This window comes from Halichoeres trimaculatus, unplaced genomic scaffold, assembly GCF_033239565.1.
Source record: "Halichoeres trimaculatus isolate MK-OKI-2021-1 unplaced genomic scaffold, fHalTri1.1 fHalTri1_scaffold_17, whole genome shotgun sequence".
Lineage (NCBI taxonomy): Eukaryota > Metazoa > Chordata > Actinopteri > Labriformes > Labridae > Halichoeres > Halichoeres trimaculatus.
In genome coordinates, this window is record NW_027437195.1 from 23,019,027 (window position 1) to 23,041,223 (window position 22,197).

Genomic DNA, 22,197 nt, shown 5'->3' on the forward strand with positions numbered 1-22,197 from the left:
ACACTTAAAAGTGATGCACATGTCCTGACACCCAGATTTCCAGTCACAGCTCTATAATGGTTTTCTTTCCATCAGTTGTGTAGGAAAATGAGATAAAAGCATTTTTGATATATTTAAGATTGTGATCACATTATTCAGATATTAGCCTATAGCTGTGACTGAAGAACTGCGTCAACAACAGGCATGTCTGGACATGTGCATCGCATTCAAGTGCCCTCTGGGAACACTTTAGTTGTAACTTTGCGTCTTTGCAATGCGTTTAGTAAATGCTGTCCAAGTGTTGTCAAATTGATGACGATTTTTTTTCTCAATTTGCTTGTGTTTTGTCTTTTTGCATGTGTTTTCTTAGGCTGCAGAGCTGTGAGCTCTCAGGGCCACCGTACATCTTACTATTCCTGACAAAAAAACGACACAAGAATGGCAGATGTCCATCATTGTGAAACATGATGTAAAACCCTGTCTTTTAACTAATTAGAAAAAAAATCAGAAAAAAAGAGGACTTGAACACAATGCAGCCCAGTGATATCTTCATATAACCACAGCATACGGATGTGAGAATCACTTCTATGAGGTGTTTTTACTTTTTGAAGTTTGACCACAGCTTCTTTAGAATGAATGGGGAGACAGAGTACTGGACCCATACTACAGCCAGTCACCAGGGGGAGTAGTTTTTGTGGGACATCACTTTGAGCCAAGATGATGTCCACTTTATTCACAGTCTATGATCCCATCACATTAATCAGTTTTTAGTAAATGTGTAGACCCAGTCTGAAAGTGGCGACAATTCTAGACAGAAAAACACGGCACTGAAAAAGTAAAAAACTATCATTTAATTCATGTTGTATTACATGTTTCCATATTATGGCAGTGAATGTTTCAGCAATAATAAGAGTCACTCCTCAAACAAGAGTTTTTACATAAAAAAAACAATACCAAAAACTAATCAGGGTTCAAGTAATGCCCAAAAGAAATACAAATTGAAACAAACACACACACGAGCAGGAAGATCAGTCACATCTGCTGATCTTACTGTAATCCACCTGCTGCTTCTGGTCAATGAGTGGAGAACCAAGGTGTCTGTTTGGTCTGCCTGAGTCCTCTCTCTGTCTGCTTCAGTCTCTTTTTGGTCACCATGACTGGACTGACAAACATGTTGTAGTTACAGCTGAGACGGTAAACACAAATCACGGACAACACAAACCCTCTTGGGATATAGCAGGGCTTCAAGGTGCTTCAACCAAAACACAGAAAAAGAAAAAGACAGCGGTACCAAACACTTGGTATCAAAAATAGTCTCTGAGTTGGTCTCTAATCAGTCAGGACACTACAACAAGGGGAGGAAACGCACACACAGAGGATATTTTGTCTCAATAATGACAACCTATGGCTTCAGTTTATCTAAACACAGTCATGTACAATCTCATTACCAAGACATAACAGTGTAATATTTTAGAAGACAGTCAGTTATAGGTTATATAAATGACAATGCTGTAAACAACTGTGTGTGTGTGCACATGAGCTGGGAGGCCCCTTGTTGGTGCTCCTATTGCTATGTTAACCACGACTGGTTTTTAGTTGTAAATTGGCCAATCAATCAGACTAAGTGCTTACAACCCATCACACACCTCCTCACTGACATTACAGTAAATCTCAGCACACTCACTCTCACACACACACACACACTCTCACGCACGCGGAAACTGTGGAGCCAGCCAAGTGCTTTGACATTACTTCGCTGCCTGTACAATGCCTGCATCAGTCAGGTTCGTTAAGACAATTACAACGCTCGTCTGACAGTACTTGGATTGAGTGAGTTCACGAGATAGAAAAAGGCATAAACAGTCTCATGTGAAACAGAAGTTCTCCGTAGATTAGTCATTCACTATTAAGGTGGGAGCACATACAGGGTTAGTGAGGGTCGTCCTAATACAGATTATGCGTTTCTTAAACATACATGAAGCAACAAACATGGAAAATGCTGTGACACTTGACTTAGATATGCTTTTGTCATCACCAAAACTTGCACACTAGCAAATCTATATTTGTGTGCAGACGCTGACAAACACAAAAACAGGTATGGGTGCCTATTGCCTCTCTAGGTATGTCTGTGATTTAATGAACGAAAAGCACCTCTGAAATACAGAACCGAGTATAAGTGTTTAATACAGGCAGGCAACAATACACACCGGCACACAGGCACAATACAGGAGGCTTTGGCACACCCATGCTAGTCTTACTACTCAGCATTTTCCAACAAAGAAGAAGAAAAGCAGGTTACAGGACAGGACAGACCCATAGCTGCCGTAGATTGCCCCCTCCTATTCTCTCGAAGAGGAGGCTTTAGCTTGTTTGACAGACACACTGATCAGCTGTCACATTCAAAGAGCCGCCAGCATCTCATCCAATCAGCAGCTCCAGACTGTCTTCATAGTTAGGTTCCTGTGGGGGGCTTGGGGACAGGAAGGCCGTGGTGACTGGGGTCCCAGTAGCCGTGGCAACGTTGAGCAGGGTGTTAGCGCGGATGCTGGTGGTCGCCGGGTTGCGGAGCGCTGCGGCGGCGGTAATGCTGGTGAGGTTGATGCCAAGGGTGAGGCGTGTCTGCTCCAAGGCTTTCTCTGGCACGGCGAAGGCCTCGAGCTTCTTCTCACCGTTGGCCATGTAGGAGTTCTGGCAACCTCGGCAGATACAGTCCAAGCATGCCTGAAACGAAATATGAGAGAAGACGTTAAGTCAAAAAGCTCAGACAGAAGTTAATTCACTAAAAAATCATCTTTATCATTCATCCTGTAAATAATCTTAAGTCTGAATTTGTAACAATTCTGTGTTATCCTTTGTGTTGATCATTTGTCAATATCATTACAACTCCTCTGTGATCACACACTCACCTTGCGGTTGGAATAGCAGGGACAGCGCTGCCCCCTGCAGGTCAGCACAGATGGATTCTGAGTGGCCCTGCCACACTTGCAGCCTTTCTTCTCCACAGGCTTCTTATATGGGGGCCTGACAGGAGCTGGAGGCACGAGGCAGCCGGACATCAACCGCTGCTCTTTGCCTCCGTCCTTGGTCTTGGAGCCTCCGGTGCTGCGAGCCTTAGCATGGGGCTTCTTTGGGCCCTGATCCACATGTTTCCTGGCACCTTTATTGTGGTTGGGAGCAGGGCGGCTGGGTTTCGGCGGCGCCCCGTTTGAAAGGGATGAGTATGTGTGAGCTGGTACAGTCAAGGAGGGAGCAGGCGGTTGTGTGTGAAGCGTGTGTGAGGGGGGATTTGGAGTGTGTAAGTGTGAGGAGGAGCCCTGCAGGATGGAGGAGATAGGGAGGGGTTTGACTTTCTCCCTGTCGCTCTCTGAACGTGATCGTTTTCGTTTAAGGCGGACCGGCGGGGGCTTGGATGAGGGAGGAGGATCGAAGGAGGATGAGTGTATGTGAGCACCGTGGCTTGTCACTGCATTAGTCCTGTCTGTTCGAGGCTGTGTGTAGTTGTGAGCTGCGTCTAGCTGGATGTACATTTGAGTGTGTGCTCTGTCCGTGGCTATATGTGCGTGAGTGTGTGTTCTTTCTGGCTGTGTATGAGGAGAATCTCGACCAGGCTGAAGAGGATCCAATGTCTGTAACACCTCCTCCACACTAAGCAGCAGCACCTCCCCCTCCTCCAGCTCCCTGCTGTTGGATTCCCCATCCCTGAGAGAGCACACAGTGCCTGGAGTCGGGGCTAATGGTCCAGCGGTCAGACTCAGCTCCAGACCACCGCAGCAGGTGTTGGACACAGACAGGCCTGCCTGTGGCTGCTCCTCAACCAGCTCGCAAACTTCCAGCTCGGGAGACGAGGGATCCAGGTCCTCCAGAACTTCTCCATTGCATTCCTGTGGTCCATTGGAACAAGGAGGGTTAGAGGAGGAGCTCTGGGGTACAGCTGAGGGCTCTGCAGGAGCAGGTGGTGCTTCTGTGGGGGTAAGGGAATCACAAGCAGTGGGATTCACATCTTCCTGTGCTAGACAAAGGTCCTCCGTCTCCACCTCCTCCTCATGTGACATCAGCACCTCCTCTAGCAAGGCCATAATCTCAGGGGACCCGCCTACATGACTGCTGATCGGCTGCAGCAGCGGTGAATGAGTCACATAGAGACAGAGCTTCCTGTAGCACTGCACCAGCAAAGAGAGCTGTTTATTCTCCTGGAAGCAAGAATAGTCTTTACACCGGCCGCACGACAGCCTGATCCGCATCTTCTGGCCCTTACAGCCCAGGCAGACGGAATGCTGACACTCTGGGTGTGTGGGAGAGATGGGTTCTTGAAGTAGTTTACCTGAGAAACAAGAGGGAAAAGAGGAAGATATAAATCTGTTCTCAAGTCCAGAAGTTGGTACATTTCTTTATGTTGTTCTCAATTCACAGTTTGGTCGGTGAGATACAGAATGACCAAAAAGTCAAGCTTCCCAATATCCAGAGAAATCACTCTTGTTTTTAATATATTTCTACAGACATACTAAAATTTTTTACATTACCAAACTGAACTGATTATGTCAACAGCCTGTGCAAATACCGCTTAAGAACACAAATAATGCCACGAACACCATTATGTAACCAGCAGAGGTTACAATGACTGTCACATATCATTCTGTCAATACTGACAATCTCTAAACACAAGCTGTCCCGCCGTTCATGTTCTACTAGCTGAGCGTTGTCAGTAAATAAGGCATGAATAGGAAACACATGGCTATGCAGCAGCAGACTACACAGAGGAGTCATCTGTCTTGACAAGGGGACAGATGACGAGGGCACAGCCTCGGTTGCTAAGGAGACGAAGGTGGTGAGTGAGCACGACAAATTGTGTCAACTGCTGCGAGGAAAAAGCACGCCCATGGACATTTCAATCGATATGAATAGTAACGTTATGGATCTGAGGCACTTGGTGTGGTGAAGTGAAGCTAATGTGGAAATCTTGTAAAACAGCAGCACAAGAGAAAGGTTTAAAATGTACTGTGTGAAGGATGCTTACCACAAACAAGGCATGCGAGGGACTGTCTGAAGAAGGGCAGTAGTGTGTACATGTCCGAGAAGGTGTTCGGCTGCCGCGGGTCACACTGCAGCACGGCCCGGCTGGCGGACACGTACAGAGCGGTCGCATTAGCAGGGTTCATAGCGGTGTCCTCCGCAGCCCCGGGAAGATATCCGACCAATAAAGATAGCAAAGTCTTCGGGTGGGTGGAGGAAATATTGACCGGTCCGATGGAGAAACAACAAACCCCTCCAGAGCTCTGTATCAACGATGCACTGTGTGATTCACAACGAGCATAGTAAAGCGGTTATCGCAGAACGCGCACACTACCTTGAGGGGCTGCTTGCTAATGTTAGCATTACCGCTTCGCAGTCGTTCATATCCAAAACAAAGATTTCTTTTTTACAGGCAAAGCTTTCTTAGATCCGGACCAATATGACCCTTTGTTAAAACACCTCACATTATCCCCAAAACAATCTAACAGCTAGTGTATCCAAAAAGCCATGATCAAAAGATTAGCATTTTGTAGCTCAGGCTAGCTCGCTATATCATCCAAGCGTTTTACAAGAGAAATGATCGTTATTAGCCATAGAGCCTATTCACGGTCCAACACTGTATTCTCTCCAGTGTGTAGTTGAAAGAAGAACTGCTCCTTTTATCCAAAATTTGTCTGATTAGCAGATATCCAACAGACTCCAGGCGCGCACTTCATGTAAACAAAGCTAACCAGCTAGTGTTAGCATTGTTAGCCAAATTAGCAAAAATTCAACCGTATGACTAACCCCCCACGGCCGCCTTAAGCCCCACGCGAAGGGGGGAAGTGCAAGCTGTGAATTAAAATTCGGTAATTTTGGTAGGTTTTGCTGTGATATTTAGCGAGCAGCAACCGAAACATAGCTAACTATCCGTTTTACAAATGCATCAATCATTCGATTTTCCACTTTTCCTCGCATCAGCCCCTCTCGACAGGCATGATAATCACGCGAGACTACCAGCAGTTACCGTGGTTACCGTAGTGAAACTCTTTATTCGACACAGCACAGCGCCTTCACTGGCCTCCTCTGACACAAACGTTTCTTTTTAATAAAGGAACAAACTAATCATCTCAAGAAGAACCATATAAAAAGTGTTCCTTATTAAGGCATACTTGTGCAGTTTTTTTAAATTACAGATTAGGGCACAATTAAACAGCATCTATGGTTAAAAAATAGTGTAGTTATCAATGGAAAACTGCAATTCCCCCCGCCCATCTCTTTAAATACATATCACTTAAAATTGTGGTGCACTTGTTATCCCCGTGGCCTCACAGCAGGAAGGTTCCTGGTTTGATTGAAAGGGAGAACAAGTGGTTTTAATTAATGGATTGACTAAAACTACGGAAGCCTATTGCTGCCATGCCAGGAAAAAATATCTTTGTTAAAAACAGATGCTTTTCCTATCATAAGTTAAGGAATATTCTTCCATGCTGTTACAACATGCAAAATGATCTGCTATAAAGATGGAATTTTTTTAGTCATAACATTATAGCCCACTGTTAACATATCACATAATGTGGTATAACCAAGCCACATCCTCCAGCTGTGAGAAATGAGGACCACGCAGAAGTTACAGCAGCAATTCCTTGAGTGTCCACTTGAGGCTGACTCCAGAAGTACAAGGAACCAACCATAAGCAATAAAATAGATAATTTCACAGCAAAAATAAACATGTTTAAAAACTGGTGTTAAAAAAATGATTTCAGTCTAAATTGCTAGTTTCCCTAACAACAAGCTGTAGGGAGTGAATTTTCCTCTTTATTAAACTCAGAAGTAGAAAATAAATTCAATGGTTTTATTAAATGATGCTATATTTGTTCTCGGTGAAAAACTTTAAACTTGTTAAGTAATGTTAATATCTTTTCCATTTATAGGGTCTGCAGATGCACGCCAGGGGAATGACTGACAGATTTTATAATTAGATAGCAGCTCAAACAACAAGCATTACCAATTTTAGTAATATTTCTATCTATATTGTGTTTTATAGGTATGGTATTTGGGGATTTTAAACAAGGGGAATCTGGAGGAAAATTCTACCTGACGAGCCAAACTCTGGACCTGCTTAAACATGACTTTGAGATCACATGCATTTAACTACAAGAAAACCGGATACCCTCTAGATCCCGCCTATTATTCCTGTAACCCAATCCTCACTTCCCATTGGTTGCGAGAGCTCGCCCCCTAATCCTCATTGGCTCAAATCTCAGTCCGTCATTTCCGGGTGCTGTCATCCTAAACCTCACACCATAATGATGGCGGCCCTCAGTGTGGCTCGGAGCAGCTGCGGACTGATCCACGGGTTGAGGACGTCTTTCAGGAGTTTCTCGCCGGTGAAATATGGAGCTGTGGCGGCTACTGTGCCACAGACGAACCTGCTCCGGGACTGCCGGCGGTACTGTGCCAGCCACTTGTCCGTTAAGGAGAGGATCGACATCAAGAGAAAGGCGGCGCTGGTCGGGGGAGGTCAGAAGAGAATAGATGCACAACACAAAAGGGTAAAGTCAGCATACACGGACTTTATTTAATGCAAATATTAATGTTAATTAAAATGTAGTTTGTCTGGACTTTAATGCTAGCTGGACTGGTTTAGGTAGGAGGCTCTTTGTATTGGGCTCTCGGGCGACGAGAGGTGACTGCAGGGATTCAATTTTTTCTTACACACTTAGAATTGACCTTTAAAAACGCCACAAAGGTAACTTTAAAGTGAGAAATGCACTTCTAACAATGCCCCCTTTTGTCATCGCTCACCTTGCAGGGTCCTTAGTGCAAGGTTCAAAGCTCTCCTAACCCGGCACAACAAAGTATTTCAACGTTAATTCCAAATCCTGTTAATATCCTGTTATGAAGTGCAAATAGAATTCACATAAAAAGTAACATGTTTTTCCTATGTTTTAATTTATTTTCTGACTTTACTTTTACTACTGAGTAAGAAAACATTGTGTAATAGTCCGTGTGGTGGAATTCAGACATATAACCAGGGCTTGACATTAACTTTTTTGCTCACCAGCCACTGTGGCTAGTGGTATGCCTGAGTTACTAGCCACTCAGTATTTTCACTGGCTACAATTTGTTGTTGAATAATTATGTCCAATATGATTAAAGCCGATGATGACATGCTAAAGTTTACTTTAAAAAGATTTTACAACCTCTTTAAATGTAAATGACCCCTATGCACACTCAAAACAAGACTACATCAATGTTAAAATCCACAGGTCCTTAACCAGGTATTCAGCTCTGATAAAGTTGTGTGTAACATTGTGCTCCTTTCATATGAAAATATGCAGTCTATTAAGACATAGTAATTAAAATAGTAGTTTGTTATTGCGTATAATAAAATGGTAAAGGGGATTAATTGAACTGATAAAAACTCAGCAAGAGACACTGTTTGCTTATATATTTATTAACGATTGCAATCAAAAAATCATTTCTTTTTTCATGAGAATGACAATGAAAGAGAGGTAAATTAAATTTCCTCAGAGCTTTCATCATCAGAGTCATCTTTTTGCTTGTCTCTCTGCTCCATGTTTGAGATAAAATTCAACCAGCCAAAGTGGCCAGTGGGAGCGGCGGTGTTACCAGCCACTGCAGAAATCCACCGGCATTTGGCCGGTTGGCCAGTGTTAATGTCAAGCCCTGCATTTAACAGTTATTTAATTTCCATGCTTTTATTTTGAAAGATAGTCAATCGATCATCAAAATAATACAGGTAGTTAAGAGGGTGCTTGTTTGTCGTGGTTGTTTATTTTGCCAAGTTAGGTTACCACTGAGCCATAAAAAAGGTAAAAGAAAATAAATATATCTCTTTGATAAAAAGTAGTAAATTATTTAATACATATTTATTTCAACAGAAGATAAAAGTTTCCAATAGGTGGCTAAAAAGTAGTGGCTGTGAATTATGTATATTTTTGTCACAGAAGTCCAACCTAAGGACCTCAAATGCCTGTTAAATATGTATCATATAATGATTCTTTGCTGTCTGTTCCAGGGTAAGCTGACAGCGAGGGAGCGAGTTGAGCTCCTGTTGGACCCCGATACCTTCATGGAGTCGGACATGTTTGTGGAGCATCGCTGCTCTGACTTTGGCATGGAGCAGGACAGGAACAAGGTTACAAAGCAGCACATGCATGTCACAATTTGACAACATCCTATCTTATCCCTTGGAAGCTGATTTATTTTGTAGGATTGAGGGTACTTGCTTAGAGTTTTGTCTCTCTTCTATAGTTTCCTGGTGACAGCGTGGTGACAGGCAGAGGCAGGATCAACGGCAGGCTGGTTTACGTTTTCAGTCAGGTACGGTGTGTAACTACACCTTAACAGTCCTACAACCTGAATTGATTGCAGAATAGTTGGTTTATTTTGACCTTTCTGTCCCATTTTTAGGACTTCACAGTGTTTGGTGGCAGTCTTTCTGGAGCCCATGCACAGAAGATCTGTAAGGTAAACAGCACCAAAGAAGTGTTGGAGAGACTTTTTAAATCACCAGTTCACTCGACAGCTTTTCTTTTTCTGGGCTCAGATAATGGATCAAGCTATGACGGTTGGGGCCCCAGTCATCGGGCTGAACGACTCTGGTGGAGCTAGGATCCAGGAAGGAGTGGAGTCCTTGGCTGGATATGCTGATATTTTCCTGGTAAGAGTACATTTTGCAGAAGAGTGTCCCCGTCCATTGGCTGATAGCATAACCTCAAAATCATGCCCAATAACGTCAATTTAAAAAAAAGTTGGGATGTTGTGCAAATAGGTTATAAAACAGAGTTTCATGGTTTTAAAATAATTATGCGCTTTAATCTATTTGAATATAGCACGAAAACGACACAGGAAGTATTGAAATGGAGTCAGGTCTGTTTTTAATGCAGTGACTTCCACTACAGAGCCAATGCTTTGCAATTTCACTTCCAGGAATAAGAATGTCAAATTGTTGAACCGTCAGCTCACGCAGTCTCTTGCACAGTATTGAACTGCTTCCCATTTTCATACTTCGAGACGCACCCTCTTTAAAATGTCCTTTTTATACCCAGTTATGTTTCTAACCTGTTATATATTAGCCTAATGAGCTCTTTTAGTATCACATAACTTTTGAGTGTTATGGTTTTGTTTGAAGCATGTTGCTGGCATCAAATTTAAAATTAGATCAAACATTTAATTAAAGTATAAAAATATTTTTGACTTGTTTACTTGGTAATTCTTTCCATTCAGTTTAAATGTTTAAATGACTTATGATCATCAAAACATTCTTGAAACATTTAACATAGTGTTCAACTTTTTTAAAAACTGAGTATTGCAAGGTTTATTTGTAACAAGATGTATTAACTGTTGTGTAGTTTTGATACTTATGCACTTAAATTTCCGTTTTTTAAGTTTTTGTATCGTATAAAAGTGTAAAAGTAAAACCTCCTCCTTTTCCAGAGGAACGTGTTGGCTTCAGGAGTTGTGCCTCAGATCTCCATGATCATGGGTCCCTGTGCAGGAGGCGCCGTCTATTCCCCTGCCCTGACAGATTTCACCTTCATGGTTAAGGTAGGGGGCACATAGTCACAGCTGGAATACCGTTTGATATGTTTCATTAATCCTCTCATTCTCACATGATGCACATTCAGTTAGCATTCTCCTGATGTAAGCTAATTGTGTGTGTGTGTGTGTGTGTGTGTGTGTGTGTGTGTGTGTGTGTGTGTGTGTGTGTGTGTGTAGGACACATCTTACCTCTTCATCACAGGACCTGATGTTGTGAAGTCTGTTACCAATGAAGACGTGACTCAGGAACAGCTGGGTGGAGCTAAAACACACACAACTGTTTCTGGTTAGTTTGGTGCTTTTATGACCTTTCCTTTCCTGTTGTTGTTGTTGTTTGTATTTCTTTTCAAGATCCCCAAGCTTCAAAAGTTTCCAGCTGCTTTTAAAAATTTTCAGCTGCAGTTGGGGGTTGCATGAACTCATGAAAGTAGAAATCAATCACGTACCTTGTCAGTAACTTTGCTGCTTCCTGTTTTTAGGAGTGGCTCACCACGCGTTTGAGAACGATATTGATGCCTTACTCAACCTACGAGAGTTCTTCAACTTCTTACCACTAAGCAATCGAGACCCCGCTCCAATCAGGGAGTGTCATGACCCCAGGTAACCAATCTCCTCATCCTCTATTTCCCAACACAACCAGACACAGATCTGTATTTAACTCGTGTCTTTATGTGACCTTTTCAGCGATCGTTTAGTACCTGCGTTGGACACCATCGTCCCACTTGAGTCGACCAAAGCGTACGACATGCTGGACATTGTTCAGACGGTACGTTCACAAACAAAAACCCTCACATTTGAAATTATTGAACAGATCTCACTTTTTCAAGTAGTTACAAGTTTTTCTTGCTTTTCTTTAGATCGTGGATGAGAGAGACTTCTTTGAGATCATGCCAAACTATGCAAAAAACATCATAGTGGGATTTGCTCGCATGAACGGACGAACTGTCGGCATTGTTGGCAACCAGCCCAAAGTGGCGTCTGGTAAGAAGAATATTTCATTTATTTATTTTATTGGCATATTTTGTATTAACTAATATTTCTGTGTATATTTTCAGACCTAGTTTCCAGCATTAGTCCATGTCCAGATGTTAAATAGTGTACCTAAAAAAAACAAACAAAGCAAAACAAAAAATCACAAAATAACTAATAACACAAAGAAACAACATTAGCATATTTTAGCACGTAGAGATATAGCCACGGACACAAAAAACATACACAACAAGTGTGAAGCAGCATTAAGCAAGACAACAATACTATTAAAGATAGAATAAACAAATGAGAAAAAAAAATCAAAACAACATGAAACAAGAAATTTAAAAAATCAAAAAATAAAATTTTCACTCTTTGAATTTTAAACTTTTAATTTAACGCTTACTTAAAGCTCATCTTAAAGCTCCTGTGATTATTTTTTATAACTACTTATAAATAGACTCAAGCTAATACTGATGCCATTTTATGACCTACAAAAGCAAACAAACCCACCAGAATGAGGACTTATTGTTTATTTCAAGATATTTTGAATGTCTAAAACCCCATCCAGGGGGGTATGTATCCAGTAGAGTGATCCCCAGCCTAAATATGTACACACTTTTGACACAAAACACGAGACTGTTGGTCAGAAAAAAGGACAGACTTCTGATGTACAGGGGAAAAAAAGCAATTTAGTAAGAGTTATTACTTTGTCCACTGGGGGTGCCAAAATCAACAAAAAGTAAAAGTTCCTCACTGGAGCTTTAAATTCATTTAAATGTGAGATCAAGATCACTTTTAATCTCCCTGCTCACTTAATTCCTTTTGTTTGTTTCTCAGGTTGTTTGGACATCAACTCCTCAGTGAAGGGTGCTCGCTTTGTACGCTTCTGCGATGCTTTTAATATTCCCATCATCACGTTTGTGGATGTTCCAGGCTTCCTGCCAGGTACTCTTTGACAAATCACTGCGAGTTTTGTCTCTGTTCTACATTTGAACTTTTTTATAACTGCTGTGATGTCATCTTCAGGTACGGCTCAGGAGTATGGAGGTATCATCAGACACGGAGCCAAACTGCTGTACGCTTTCGCAGAGGCCACAGTCCCAAAAATCACTATCATCACCAGGAAGGTTTGTTTGTTACTCTTCAGGCATCTCTTTTTTTCTATCTTGAAATAAGATTTTTTTCCTGATGTGTCAGTTGTCTTTTTGCAGAGTAGTACAGTCATCTGATGTTAATGTTGATGAATTTGTCTGTGTCTCAGGCGTATGGAGGAGCGTACGATGTCATGAGTTCCAAACACTTGAGAGGAGACGTGAACTACGCCTGGCCCTCAGCTGAGGTCGCTGTGATGGGTGCCAAGGTTTGAACATGTTGTTTTCTTCTCTCATTGCCCTCGTTTTCTGAATTCACATCTGTTGATTTGATGGTCCATTTCTCCATTTCTCCCTCAGGGTGCCGTGCAGATCATCTTCAGAGGAAAGGAGAACCAGGCTGAAGCAGAGGCTGAATACGTGGAGAAGTTCGCCAACCCTTTCCCAGCTGCTGTCAGAGGTTAGCCTCTTAACTTCCTTAATGTTGTTTACACCTGAACTATAAATCCAAAAAACATGGCGTCTCATCTGCCAAATGTTTCTCCCAGGGTTCGTGGATGACATAATCGAGCCGTCAAGCACTCGTAAAAAGATCTGCAGAGATCTGGAGGTGCTGGCCAGCAAACAGCAGGTCAACCCATGGAAGAAACACGCCAACATTCCTCTGTGAAAGTATTCCCACTGACACTAACTAAAAACACTCACTGTGGGATTTCCCACTCAGATGAACTGCAGTGGAGCCTCATGATAACAACTTGCCTGCTAAGCAGATTTTGTTGTCACATTTTATGGTCATTTACCACTCCTGAAACTCAACACAGAGAAAAACATGAAGATACAGGCTCTTGTTTTGAGAAGTAGCTCCAGATTTGGTCAGGCATTTGTAAAAATCTTAGAACAAAAACATGAGTTTGTCTTTATGTCTTTCTTGTTGGTATGCAGAATGGTTAAAGGAACTTCCTGACACATTTTCCACCTGTACAATGTTGATCACACACCTCATATAAGCCAGTCTACTCTCAGTACTGGCCATATTGGCCACTGTGAGTATGATGATACATTTAGGAACGGTAAACACAGTTATAACTATAGGAACAGTAGATATGCAATACTGTGTGTAGTCTCTTCTATTCTAAAGTAATTCATGTACTGTATTTAGTTTTTGTTTTTCTCTGCTGTGTACAGTAGTTTGTACGGTCAGATGCACTCTTTGCGGTCAATTTCGTACTTTAAGGTCAACTAAAGTCATCCTTACAACCTGAACTGTGCCTTTCTCTGTGGCCGGCTCTGCTCTGCCATTTGTGAAATAAACCACGGACTTCAAATATGAGTGTTGTCTTTACTTTAAACAATGATGTGGTTACTATCTTGACTCATATTCGTATTTTGTTTTCTTTTGTACATGATAATTATCCTCCTTTAAATCCTGCTTTTAAGAATAAAAGTGTGATACAAAAGAATGGCTGCTTTGTCCTCTTCTTTTCACAACATGATTATCTTATGTGCACAAGAATTATTTTGCAAGTTATTTTGTTGACTTGAAGTTTGCCAAAATTCTTGATTATTACATTACAAGAGCAAGAAAGATATTGTGTAAACAATATATTAAATATTCTTCTTCTCTTGAATTTTCTTGTGCATGCAATACTTTCTCACCATCTTATCGTGTTGTGTGACAAGATATTTTTTTCAGGAGTGCAAATCTTTGCTGTCTGAGCAAGATTTATTTAGCACACCAACAGTCTTCTGGAAACAAATTGTCTCTGTTTTAGCGTGTGTGCATAAGATGAGCTCTTTGCAAAAATAAATCAGTGAGCACATTTTTTTTTCTTGATAACGATCTTGTTTGACAAGATGATAATGCTGATTTAACAAGATGATTTTTTAATGAGCCCATGAAACAAATTGTAAACTAGTTCTTGCATACAGAATGTAATTATCTTATGCGCACAGGATAATCTTTTACCGTCCTCATTGACAAGACAATTTGCTTGCGAGCACTGGATAAATTTGTTTTGGGGCTCTGGTTTGGCCTTGTGGTTAAGTTATGCACCTCATGGACAGAGGAAATAGTCATCCAGTAGAGGATCTTGTTGGAACAGTTGTTTGTGCCAACAAGATATTTTGATCAGTCTTATATGTCAAAATTATTTTCTTCTTAGCAACAACAATTTTGTGAACTCAGTATTTTGAGAACAAGACAATTACCTGCCTGAAATATCTTGTATGCACAAATATTGTATGAAATCATTTCTATGGATAATCCTTTAGCCACCTATCCTGAAAAGACATTTATCTTGTGCGCAGTGAAAAATGTGTGTACAAATCATCTTGTTTTGTTTAAACAGAATAATGTTTGGTCGCACAAGACTTTCTTACCTTACTAAACAAAAAAAATCTTGTAGGTACACAAGAACTATCTTGAATAGGTTTAGGTAATCTTGTGTCTTGTGTGTCTTGTCTTGTAGCCTAAGAACATAAAATAATAATCTGTACAAGATATTGTCTTTTGAGCATAAGAATGCTTTTGTAAACCATCTTGTAAAAATCTTGTTTTGTGTACACATGGAAATGGTTATGTGTGAGCAAGAACTCACACATTTTCAGTTGTGTATCTTGTGCATACATGATAAAGTTTGAAAGGGTTATAATCTTATGAGCAGAAGTTGACCTTTGATCAGGGATCTTGTTGGAAAGAAATTGTGCGTACAAGAATCATCTTGAAAAACAGGATTTTGTTTTACTTTTTTACTTCACAACTAAGTTGCAAAACAAATTATTATTGTATTGTTGTATGTACACAAAAAGTATCTTATCATGAGCTAGTGATATTTTGAACACTTACAGTTTTGTCAACAGCATTAAATTATGTCTTGGTATTAGCTTGTGCACTTTAAGTAATGATCGAATCTGTTTGGGTCGATGAGATAATTTGTTGTAAAGTTGTGTGTGAATACAAGATATTTAACCTTTGTCAATATCTAAACACATATAAAACAACCTGTTTTGTACTTCTGAGAGAGTGAGACCTGTGGGTTGGAATTCATTTTTTCCAGCTGCTGTCCCCAGGTCAGTTAGAATCCGTGAAATCTGATGATTTAATTGAACTGAGACATGAAGTTCTCAACAGTAGATGAAAATAAGACACCAGGATGGTTCGCAAATTGATTACAGATTTTATTTTATTAAAAAGAATTTAGGTTCACAGAAAAAAAAAGAAAAAGAAAACAGGCTTTTAGAGCATTTTAGGGCAACTGATGTCAACTGCACTGCAGAAAAGATCCAATTGTCTCTGATATTTACAGGACGACTGCCAAGCCAGCCAGGGGAAGGGGACGATGATTGATAAACGAACAGAGGGTGAACGGCGATATGGCTGGGAACATTCAAAACACATTCAAACGAATCAGTCAGACCAAGAGATCCATCACTGCACTTGATATGAACAATAACAAAGAATCTTCAGCTCCTCAGGTCAGCAAACACTGTCGCAGGTGTGAAAACGTGTTAGACCTTAACAGTGAACAATACAGAGAATCTGCTGTAATACTGAACCGTGAAACCCATACAATCACACCAGACAGCGCTTCAAAAGCCGGTATCCCACGGCAACAATCTGAGCTTGGTAACCATTAGATATGAGATACAGGTGTAAGGGAAGGGGCTGGAATATACTGTAAGTATGTAGGCCACAATTTGGCAACAAACAAGATACATATTCAAGAAAAAGCTGTACAAACATCAGACAGAAACAAAAACACACTTGATTTAAAACTTTAGTACTAAAGCTACAGAGTTCAAAATATGTTTATTGTCTTTTTTTAAAACTTTTTTACTTTAAAAGCAGTAACTCGAGAGGGTGTGTGTGTGTGTGTGTGTACATGTCTGAGATCTGAGAGGGCAGGGCATGTTCGGTCCAGTGTTGGGGGTGTGGCTTCTTTTACTTAGCTTTGACATCACACACGACACAGTCGCATCATTTCCTCCGAGCAGGTCTGAGTGTGCACAAGTGCCTTCACAACCGTCCACAATTTACAGCCACATCACACACCAGCACCACACACAAGGACTGAGATGGCCAACAGTGAGAGGAAAAAGGGGGTGAGTGGGCGGGAATAAGAGCAAAGATACAGAACACTGAAGTATTTGGAGACCCTCTTAACGTGGATTTAACCAGACCGATCCAGGCGGGGCACAAAAGAAGGGGCTGTACAGAGTGTCGAGCTGCTGATTGAATGTGAGCGGAACAAAACATCTGTGTGACACAGAACTGTAAGAACTGTAAGTACTCATTGGTCGGCAGCCGGGAGCGCCATCAGAGCTACCGCTAACAAGAGCTAAACCAACAGGAAGAACAGGAGCAAGACGAACCTCTTGAATAATTCGACAAGATTCTGGAGCCGATCCTCGCTGCACACGTCCAGGTGGGATCCAGCTGATGTGAGATCCATCAGGAGATCGTCCTTCCATCATGTCTTTTAGAAAGAGAAAAGTACTGTAACAATGTTTTTTCTTCTTCTTCTTTTACGGAGTTTGATTGGCAGGTGATCCCAAACAGTTCCTCCTTCCTCTGTTAAATCCTGATATGGATCCTGATCTCAGGATCTTTGTCTCCCCCAGGTCAGAACATGGGCATGCTGAATCCCTGAAACAGAGAAAGACAGAGATTAAACCATCAGATAAGAACACAAAAAAACTCTTGGCTGTTAACAATTCAGAAAGTGTAATTCATAAACTGTATAATGGCTTTTGTTTTTTTGGTGCTTTGGGCAGAAACCAAGTGAAGCTACAGGTGGTTGCTAAGCTAGTGAGTGTGTTCATGTAGCTGCTGTTGGAGGCTGTGGGTGTGCGCTGCCGCTGGCACTGAGCCCAGGAGGAGGAGCCCAGTTTGTATTTGTGTTTTACTAACAAGTAACAAACATTCCTGCAGACCCTAGCTTCAAACTAACGATAACTTCTGGAGCTCAGCTTTATTAACTTATCTGTAACAGCCGAGATAACAAGAGTTGGCAAACGTTCTGCTGAATGATTCAATGTAGATACTGTAGCACCAAACTTACAGAGAGACACTCTTGATAAAGTTGGTAAAAAAGCTGCTGTTTTTCTCATATTCTGAGCCAAAAACCTTGACTTCAGTGGTGATGATGATGGTGACAAAATTAAAATTTTAAGAAATGAAAGGTTAACTCACCGACTCGTCCTCAATCATTGCTGCAGAGTCAAAGAAGTCCGGTCTTAATTCTGCTCTTTCACGTCTGTTCCTTGAAGGCGGCTGAAAAGACATCAGTCATGTTTAAAACACCAGTCAAGACAAGGAGCTTTTTTTAATTTCTCTTCATGAACTGCACAAAGAAATGTTACCGACCAGATCTATCACCATAGTGTCCTCAAACTCCTCGTTCATGTCCTCCAGCTGGCCTCGCGATGACATCATGACGTCCTCGAAGATGGGCTCTGCATCATCCTCCATCAACCCGCGACTGTTAAGAAAAAAAAACACACCATCACTCTTATTTTCTTAAAGCCTGTGGTGGATTTTTCATTCCACAGAGGACAAACACGACACAGCGACACTTACACAGTCTGCCGGACGCCCTGATTGCTGCGTGACTTGATGTAGTTCATGCCTGTCCGATCCTTCCTGTTCACCTCCTCCATCTTCTGCTGGCCGAGCCACGACATCTGCATCTGAGGGCTGAAGACGAACACAAACCAAACTCTAATTTTCTGCTGATGTGATTAAACTGTATTTTCTTAAAGTGTATCGACTAACTTGTGTACGTAGTCGTTCTCTGATCCAGGTTCTGAGTCGGGGTCTGGCATGTGTTCTGCTGGTCTGTTCTCTCTGAGGACTGTTGATGTGAGCTGAGGAGTCTGCAGCGCCCCCGGTGTCTGAAGAGTGTCGTTGCGCATCATCCACGAGCCCTCCACGCTGCTCTCCTCTGAATAAACAAAGAGTTCACAGAATGAGTGGCAGGGAAAAGACAAACAGACTTTCCCTTGTCTTTTCACACCCTTTCTTCTCACCCTCGATGCGTTTCTTGTGGAGCGGCGGTCGTCCTTTCTTGCTGCGGACTGATCCGGTCTTGCTGCTGGACCCGGACGTGACAGACATGTGGTCCTCGTCTCCTCCTGTCAGCAGGCTGTTCCTGTACGAGATGAGCGGCAGCCACACGTCCTCCCGACGCTCCGACATCGACTCTGACATGAATTTCTCCAGGTACGAGTGACTGTGGAGGCACGGGAATCATTTCATTACAAACTAGCATAAAAATGTAAAATTTTCCCTTTGACTCATTAAAAGATAAAGTGGAAGACCTACACTGTCTTTTTGTCTTGGCGGATGAGTTTTGAAGAGAACTCGCTGAGGACCTCCAGGAAGGCCAAGTTGATGGGGGGAAACTCTGGTCCTCGAGGATTCTGGTATTTAAATGCAAACTCTATGCCATCCCTGAGCAAGAGGGGGAGAAAGAAAGAAAGAGGAAAGAAAAAAATAGAGGGAAGAGAAATGTATCAATGATGAAACCATGGAAACAAAATAAAATCACCTAACACTCTAAATGTTCTAAAGAAAAAAAAAGGCAACATTTACATAAAAAAGATCTCAACTCTTTCCTTTTTTTAACGAATCTGTTAGCCTGGCATAGCGCCCCCTTGAGGAAAGAAGTCACACTTGATGGTTTCTTACTTGTGCAGTGTGGCGACAGCCTCTCTGGTCTTGATCTGATCCAGGCCGAAAGTGAGGGCGAAGCGCCGAGCGAGCTCTTTGATGCCGCTGACGTGAGACGATGTTCGGTCCAGGTTTGGTCCCTGATCCTGAAGCAGCTCGTTGAACAGCTGTGACACACAAACACACACAGTGTTCATTTATTTTATGTTTTCGTGTTCACAGAAGCACAAAATATGAGAAGCCCGGACCTAAATTTTCAGTTGTGTCTCACCTGCTGCAGACTGAGAATGAGCGTCTTGGCGCAGAGAATCTTGTCCGTTTGACGGGTTTTACTCAGAGTCTCCTTGATGATGTCACCGTAATCATTGTAATACTGAGGATGAAGAACAGAGCAGTTTGAAAATATGCCAAAGTACACATTTAAGAGAAATTTTTGTCAGAATAATTTATTATTTGTAACCAGTATTTTCTGCTAGCTCACTGCCCTTCCACATGCCTGTGTGGAATGCCAAAGCCTGAGATGGCTCTTTCATGTGCTTGTATTAAAAGCAAAGGCAGGCAGAGCAGCAGCAAAGACATATTGCAGCTACCTTCATGTAGTGCTTAAAGATGTCGGCAGCAGCCGGCATGTCTACGATGTCGTAGATGATGAGTTTGCAGAAAGCTGCGAGCAGATTTCTCCTTTTGTGAAGTGCTTCGATTTTGTTGGCTTCGTCCTCCTCGTCTCCCTCTGCAGGCGGAAGATAACATCAAGTATAAAAAACTGATCATTAAACTGATCCCTGATATACTTCCACTCTCTCTTCCTCACCCATGCTCTGGCTCTCGTCGTCCTGGTCGATGAAGACGTGATCCAGGACGAAGTTGAGCAGCTCGTTTTGCAGGGTGCTGTCCGGGTTGAAGACGAGCGGTTGGAGGCCCTCCCGCCCACCTGATGTCAGCTGGTGACTGAAGATCATCAGCAGGTCGCAGAGAAGCATGAATGCCTTGACGGGATACACAAACCAGCATTTGAGATTCAGATGAAGAATGAAGTTGTGAGACGAAACATGAAGTGAGCTGATCTGAAATTTCTACGTTAAAGGGGCTGTGGGGAGTTTGAAAGTGATCTTGAAAAAGTTTCCCTTCTAGATATATGCCTGATCTTAATCCACACTTTGTAATGAGATTGTCAGCGACAGTATTGCTAGTTTCAGGTTATTTTAAATTGCTACTTTTTAGCTTCAAGTTCGGGTCGACCAGGACTGGATTGATTTATGGCACGTCTAGGTCTCTATGACAACATCACGCCGACTGACAAAGTTTAACAGTGAGAAGAGATGAAACACAGAAATCTGTGTGGACACAGGAGCCCAACTGTCAGACAGAAAAAGGAAAGAAGATCAGAAAAAAGATAAGGGGGAGAGTGGTACAGCCCACGCTAAAGGCTAATTAGCTTGACGTCACGTTTCAAACTATAGAGCTTTATGACTGTACTGATAAGTCCCTTACCTCAGCACGTTGTATCCAGTAAAAAGTTGTCTTGGATAGAAAATTTGTTTCAATCTGATCTCCATTTAATTCCAAAACAAACACACACCTCACTAAAAGTAATTTACGGCAGTGTGCAGACTCCGGGCCACAAGGTGGCGAGGGAGAGCAAATAAAACAGATCCTCCTCATAGCGTCTTTAAATCAAATATTTGGCATTTCCTCTTCATCTTTGAATAACTCTCTGACTTGTGTTGTTACCTGTTCTTTCACCGGCGTGTTGACGTTAGACAGGCACTGCTGGCACACAGCCAGAAACGACTTCACCACTCTCCTGAGAGCCACCAGGTCGTCCTGCAGCCAAACACACACACACATACATCGACAAACACAGCATGAGAGCAGTGTTCAAAATGACTGAGTGACTGAGACGGATGTTGAACAGTGTTATTTGTCAGGTTAAATGTGTGGCCCAGACTAACTGCCCCTCTGAAGTAATGAACTGTAATGATTTTCATTTATCACCAGCTGACTGCACTGAGGCGGCAGCGTTGATTGATTGTGTTGAAGCTGGTCTCGTTGAAAAGCCCACAGAGCGCAGGGTGGACTGAACACAGTTTAACGATCAATATCTGTGAGTGATGCCAACTTAACGCATTTAATACAAGTTCAAACTGATTAATTATAAGATTTGCATCAATTAAAGAGGGAGTGTTGCACTTTTTTGGATTTATACTGTCCCTCTGGTCCCCCTGTAGGAGCCTTAAATGATTAAAAGCTCAAAACAATTACAATTTTTCTCCCTTCGTTTAGCTTCTGTATGAAACACTTGAGCTTTGTTTCCACCAAGTGGTCCAGTATGGATCGGTACAGTTTGGTACGGGACAGATTTGTAAAGCCTGATCCTGGTCTTTCTTGGTAAGTGGTGTGTAAGCTTATGCCAATAACTGCATCAGCTATGTAATAGCGAGAAGACACAGCAGTGTGACTCAGTGTACCCCGCTAATAAATCCAACGAAGAAGAACAACACAACACAGTGAATGCCATTGTGACGCCATTTTCCAAACAAAAAGAAAGTTTTCTTCACAAAGTCGACTGGAGATTTTAACAAGACAGGGTTATTACCAATCACCTTCTGGGGTTGGGTTGGTATGTCTGGCACCCTAACAGAAGGGTACTGAAAATTGGGGCGGTACGGGTCGTTACTTTGACCTGTCTGGTTTTAGTCAAAGGAAACGGAACAACATGTGTGTCATACCGAGACGAATCAAACTAGTTTCAGCTGCTGTCTCTTTAAGGTTCCCAGCTCCACTACATCTGCTACAAATGACAACAGGAGCCTCAGCAGTGGATCAGGATAAATCTCCTTCAGAGGTTTGAGCTTCACTCCATGACTGATCATCAGCCTGAGGCTCTGAAGCCTCCACATGGTGTTAAATGGTATAGATTAGAGA

The 22,197-nt window shown here is 42.1% G+C and overlaps 3 protein-coding genes across 3 annotated transcripts in view; 1 reads left to right on the forward strand and 2 right to left on the reverse strand.

Annotated features, from left to right (window-relative positions):
* Nucleotides 1–844: 844 nt before the first annotated feature.
* On the reverse strand, nt 845–5,974 carry msl2a (MSL complex subunit 2a). Its single transcript, XM_074691776.1, has 3 exons — nt 4,994–5,974; nt 2,886–4,300; nt 845–2,700 (listed from the first exon to the last, which is right to left on the reverse strand). The coding sequence occupies exons 1-3, from the start codon at nt 5,133–5,135 to the stop codon at nt 2,398–2,400; spliced, it is 1,860 nt and encodes a 619-aa protein (XP_074547877.1). The 5' UTR covers nt 5,136–5,974; the 3' UTR covers nt 845–2,397.
* Nucleotides 5,975–7,235: 1,261 nt separating this feature from the next.
* Nucleotides 7,236–14,027, forward strand: pccb (propionyl-CoA carboxylase subunit beta). Its single transcript, XM_074691777.1, has 15 exons — nt 7,236–7,523; nt 9,014–9,133; nt 9,250–9,318; nt 9,409–9,465; nt 9,545–9,658; nt 10,435–10,545; nt 10,717–10,825; nt 11,019–11,139; nt 11,224–11,305; nt 11,397–11,520; nt 12,349–12,456; nt 12,538–12,638; nt 12,773–12,871; nt 12,963–13,062; nt 13,151–14,027. The coding sequence occupies exons 1-15, from the start codon at nt 7,278–7,280 to the stop codon at nt 13,270–13,272; spliced, it is 1,683 nt and encodes a 560-aa protein (XP_074547878.1). The 5' UTR covers nt 7,236–7,277; the 3' UTR covers nt 13,273–14,027.
* Nucleotides 14,028–15,766: 1,739 nt separating this feature from the next.
* Nucleotides 15,767–22,197, reverse strand: part of stag1a (STAG1 cohesin complex component a) — a 55,443-nt gene continuing 49,012 nt past the window's right edge. Inside the window, exons 21-32 of the mRNA XM_074691887.1 lie at nt 21,004–21,096; nt 20,084–20,258; nt 19,863–20,002; nt 19,544–19,645; nt 19,291–19,439; nt 18,925–19,053; nt 18,630–18,832; nt 18,376–18,544; nt 18,181–18,297; nt 17,968–18,082; nt 17,794–17,874; nt 15,767–17,247 (exon numbers count right to left, since the gene is read on the reverse strand). Of these exons, the coding sequence (XP_074547988.1) occupies nt 17,224–17,247; nt 17,794–17,874; nt 17,968–18,082; nt 18,181–18,297; nt 18,376–18,544; nt 18,630–18,832; nt 18,925–19,053; nt 19,291–19,439; nt 19,544–19,645; nt 19,863–20,002; nt 20,084–20,258; nt 21,004–21,096 (1,497 nt within the window). The 3' untranslated portion in view covers nt 15,767–17,223. The remainder of the gene's footprint in view (nt 17,248–17,793; nt 17,875–17,967; nt 18,083–18,180; nt 18,298–18,375; nt 18,545–18,629; nt 18,833–18,924; nt 19,054–19,290; nt 19,440–19,543; nt 19,646–19,862; nt 20,003–20,083; nt 20,259–21,003; nt 21,097–22,197) is intronic.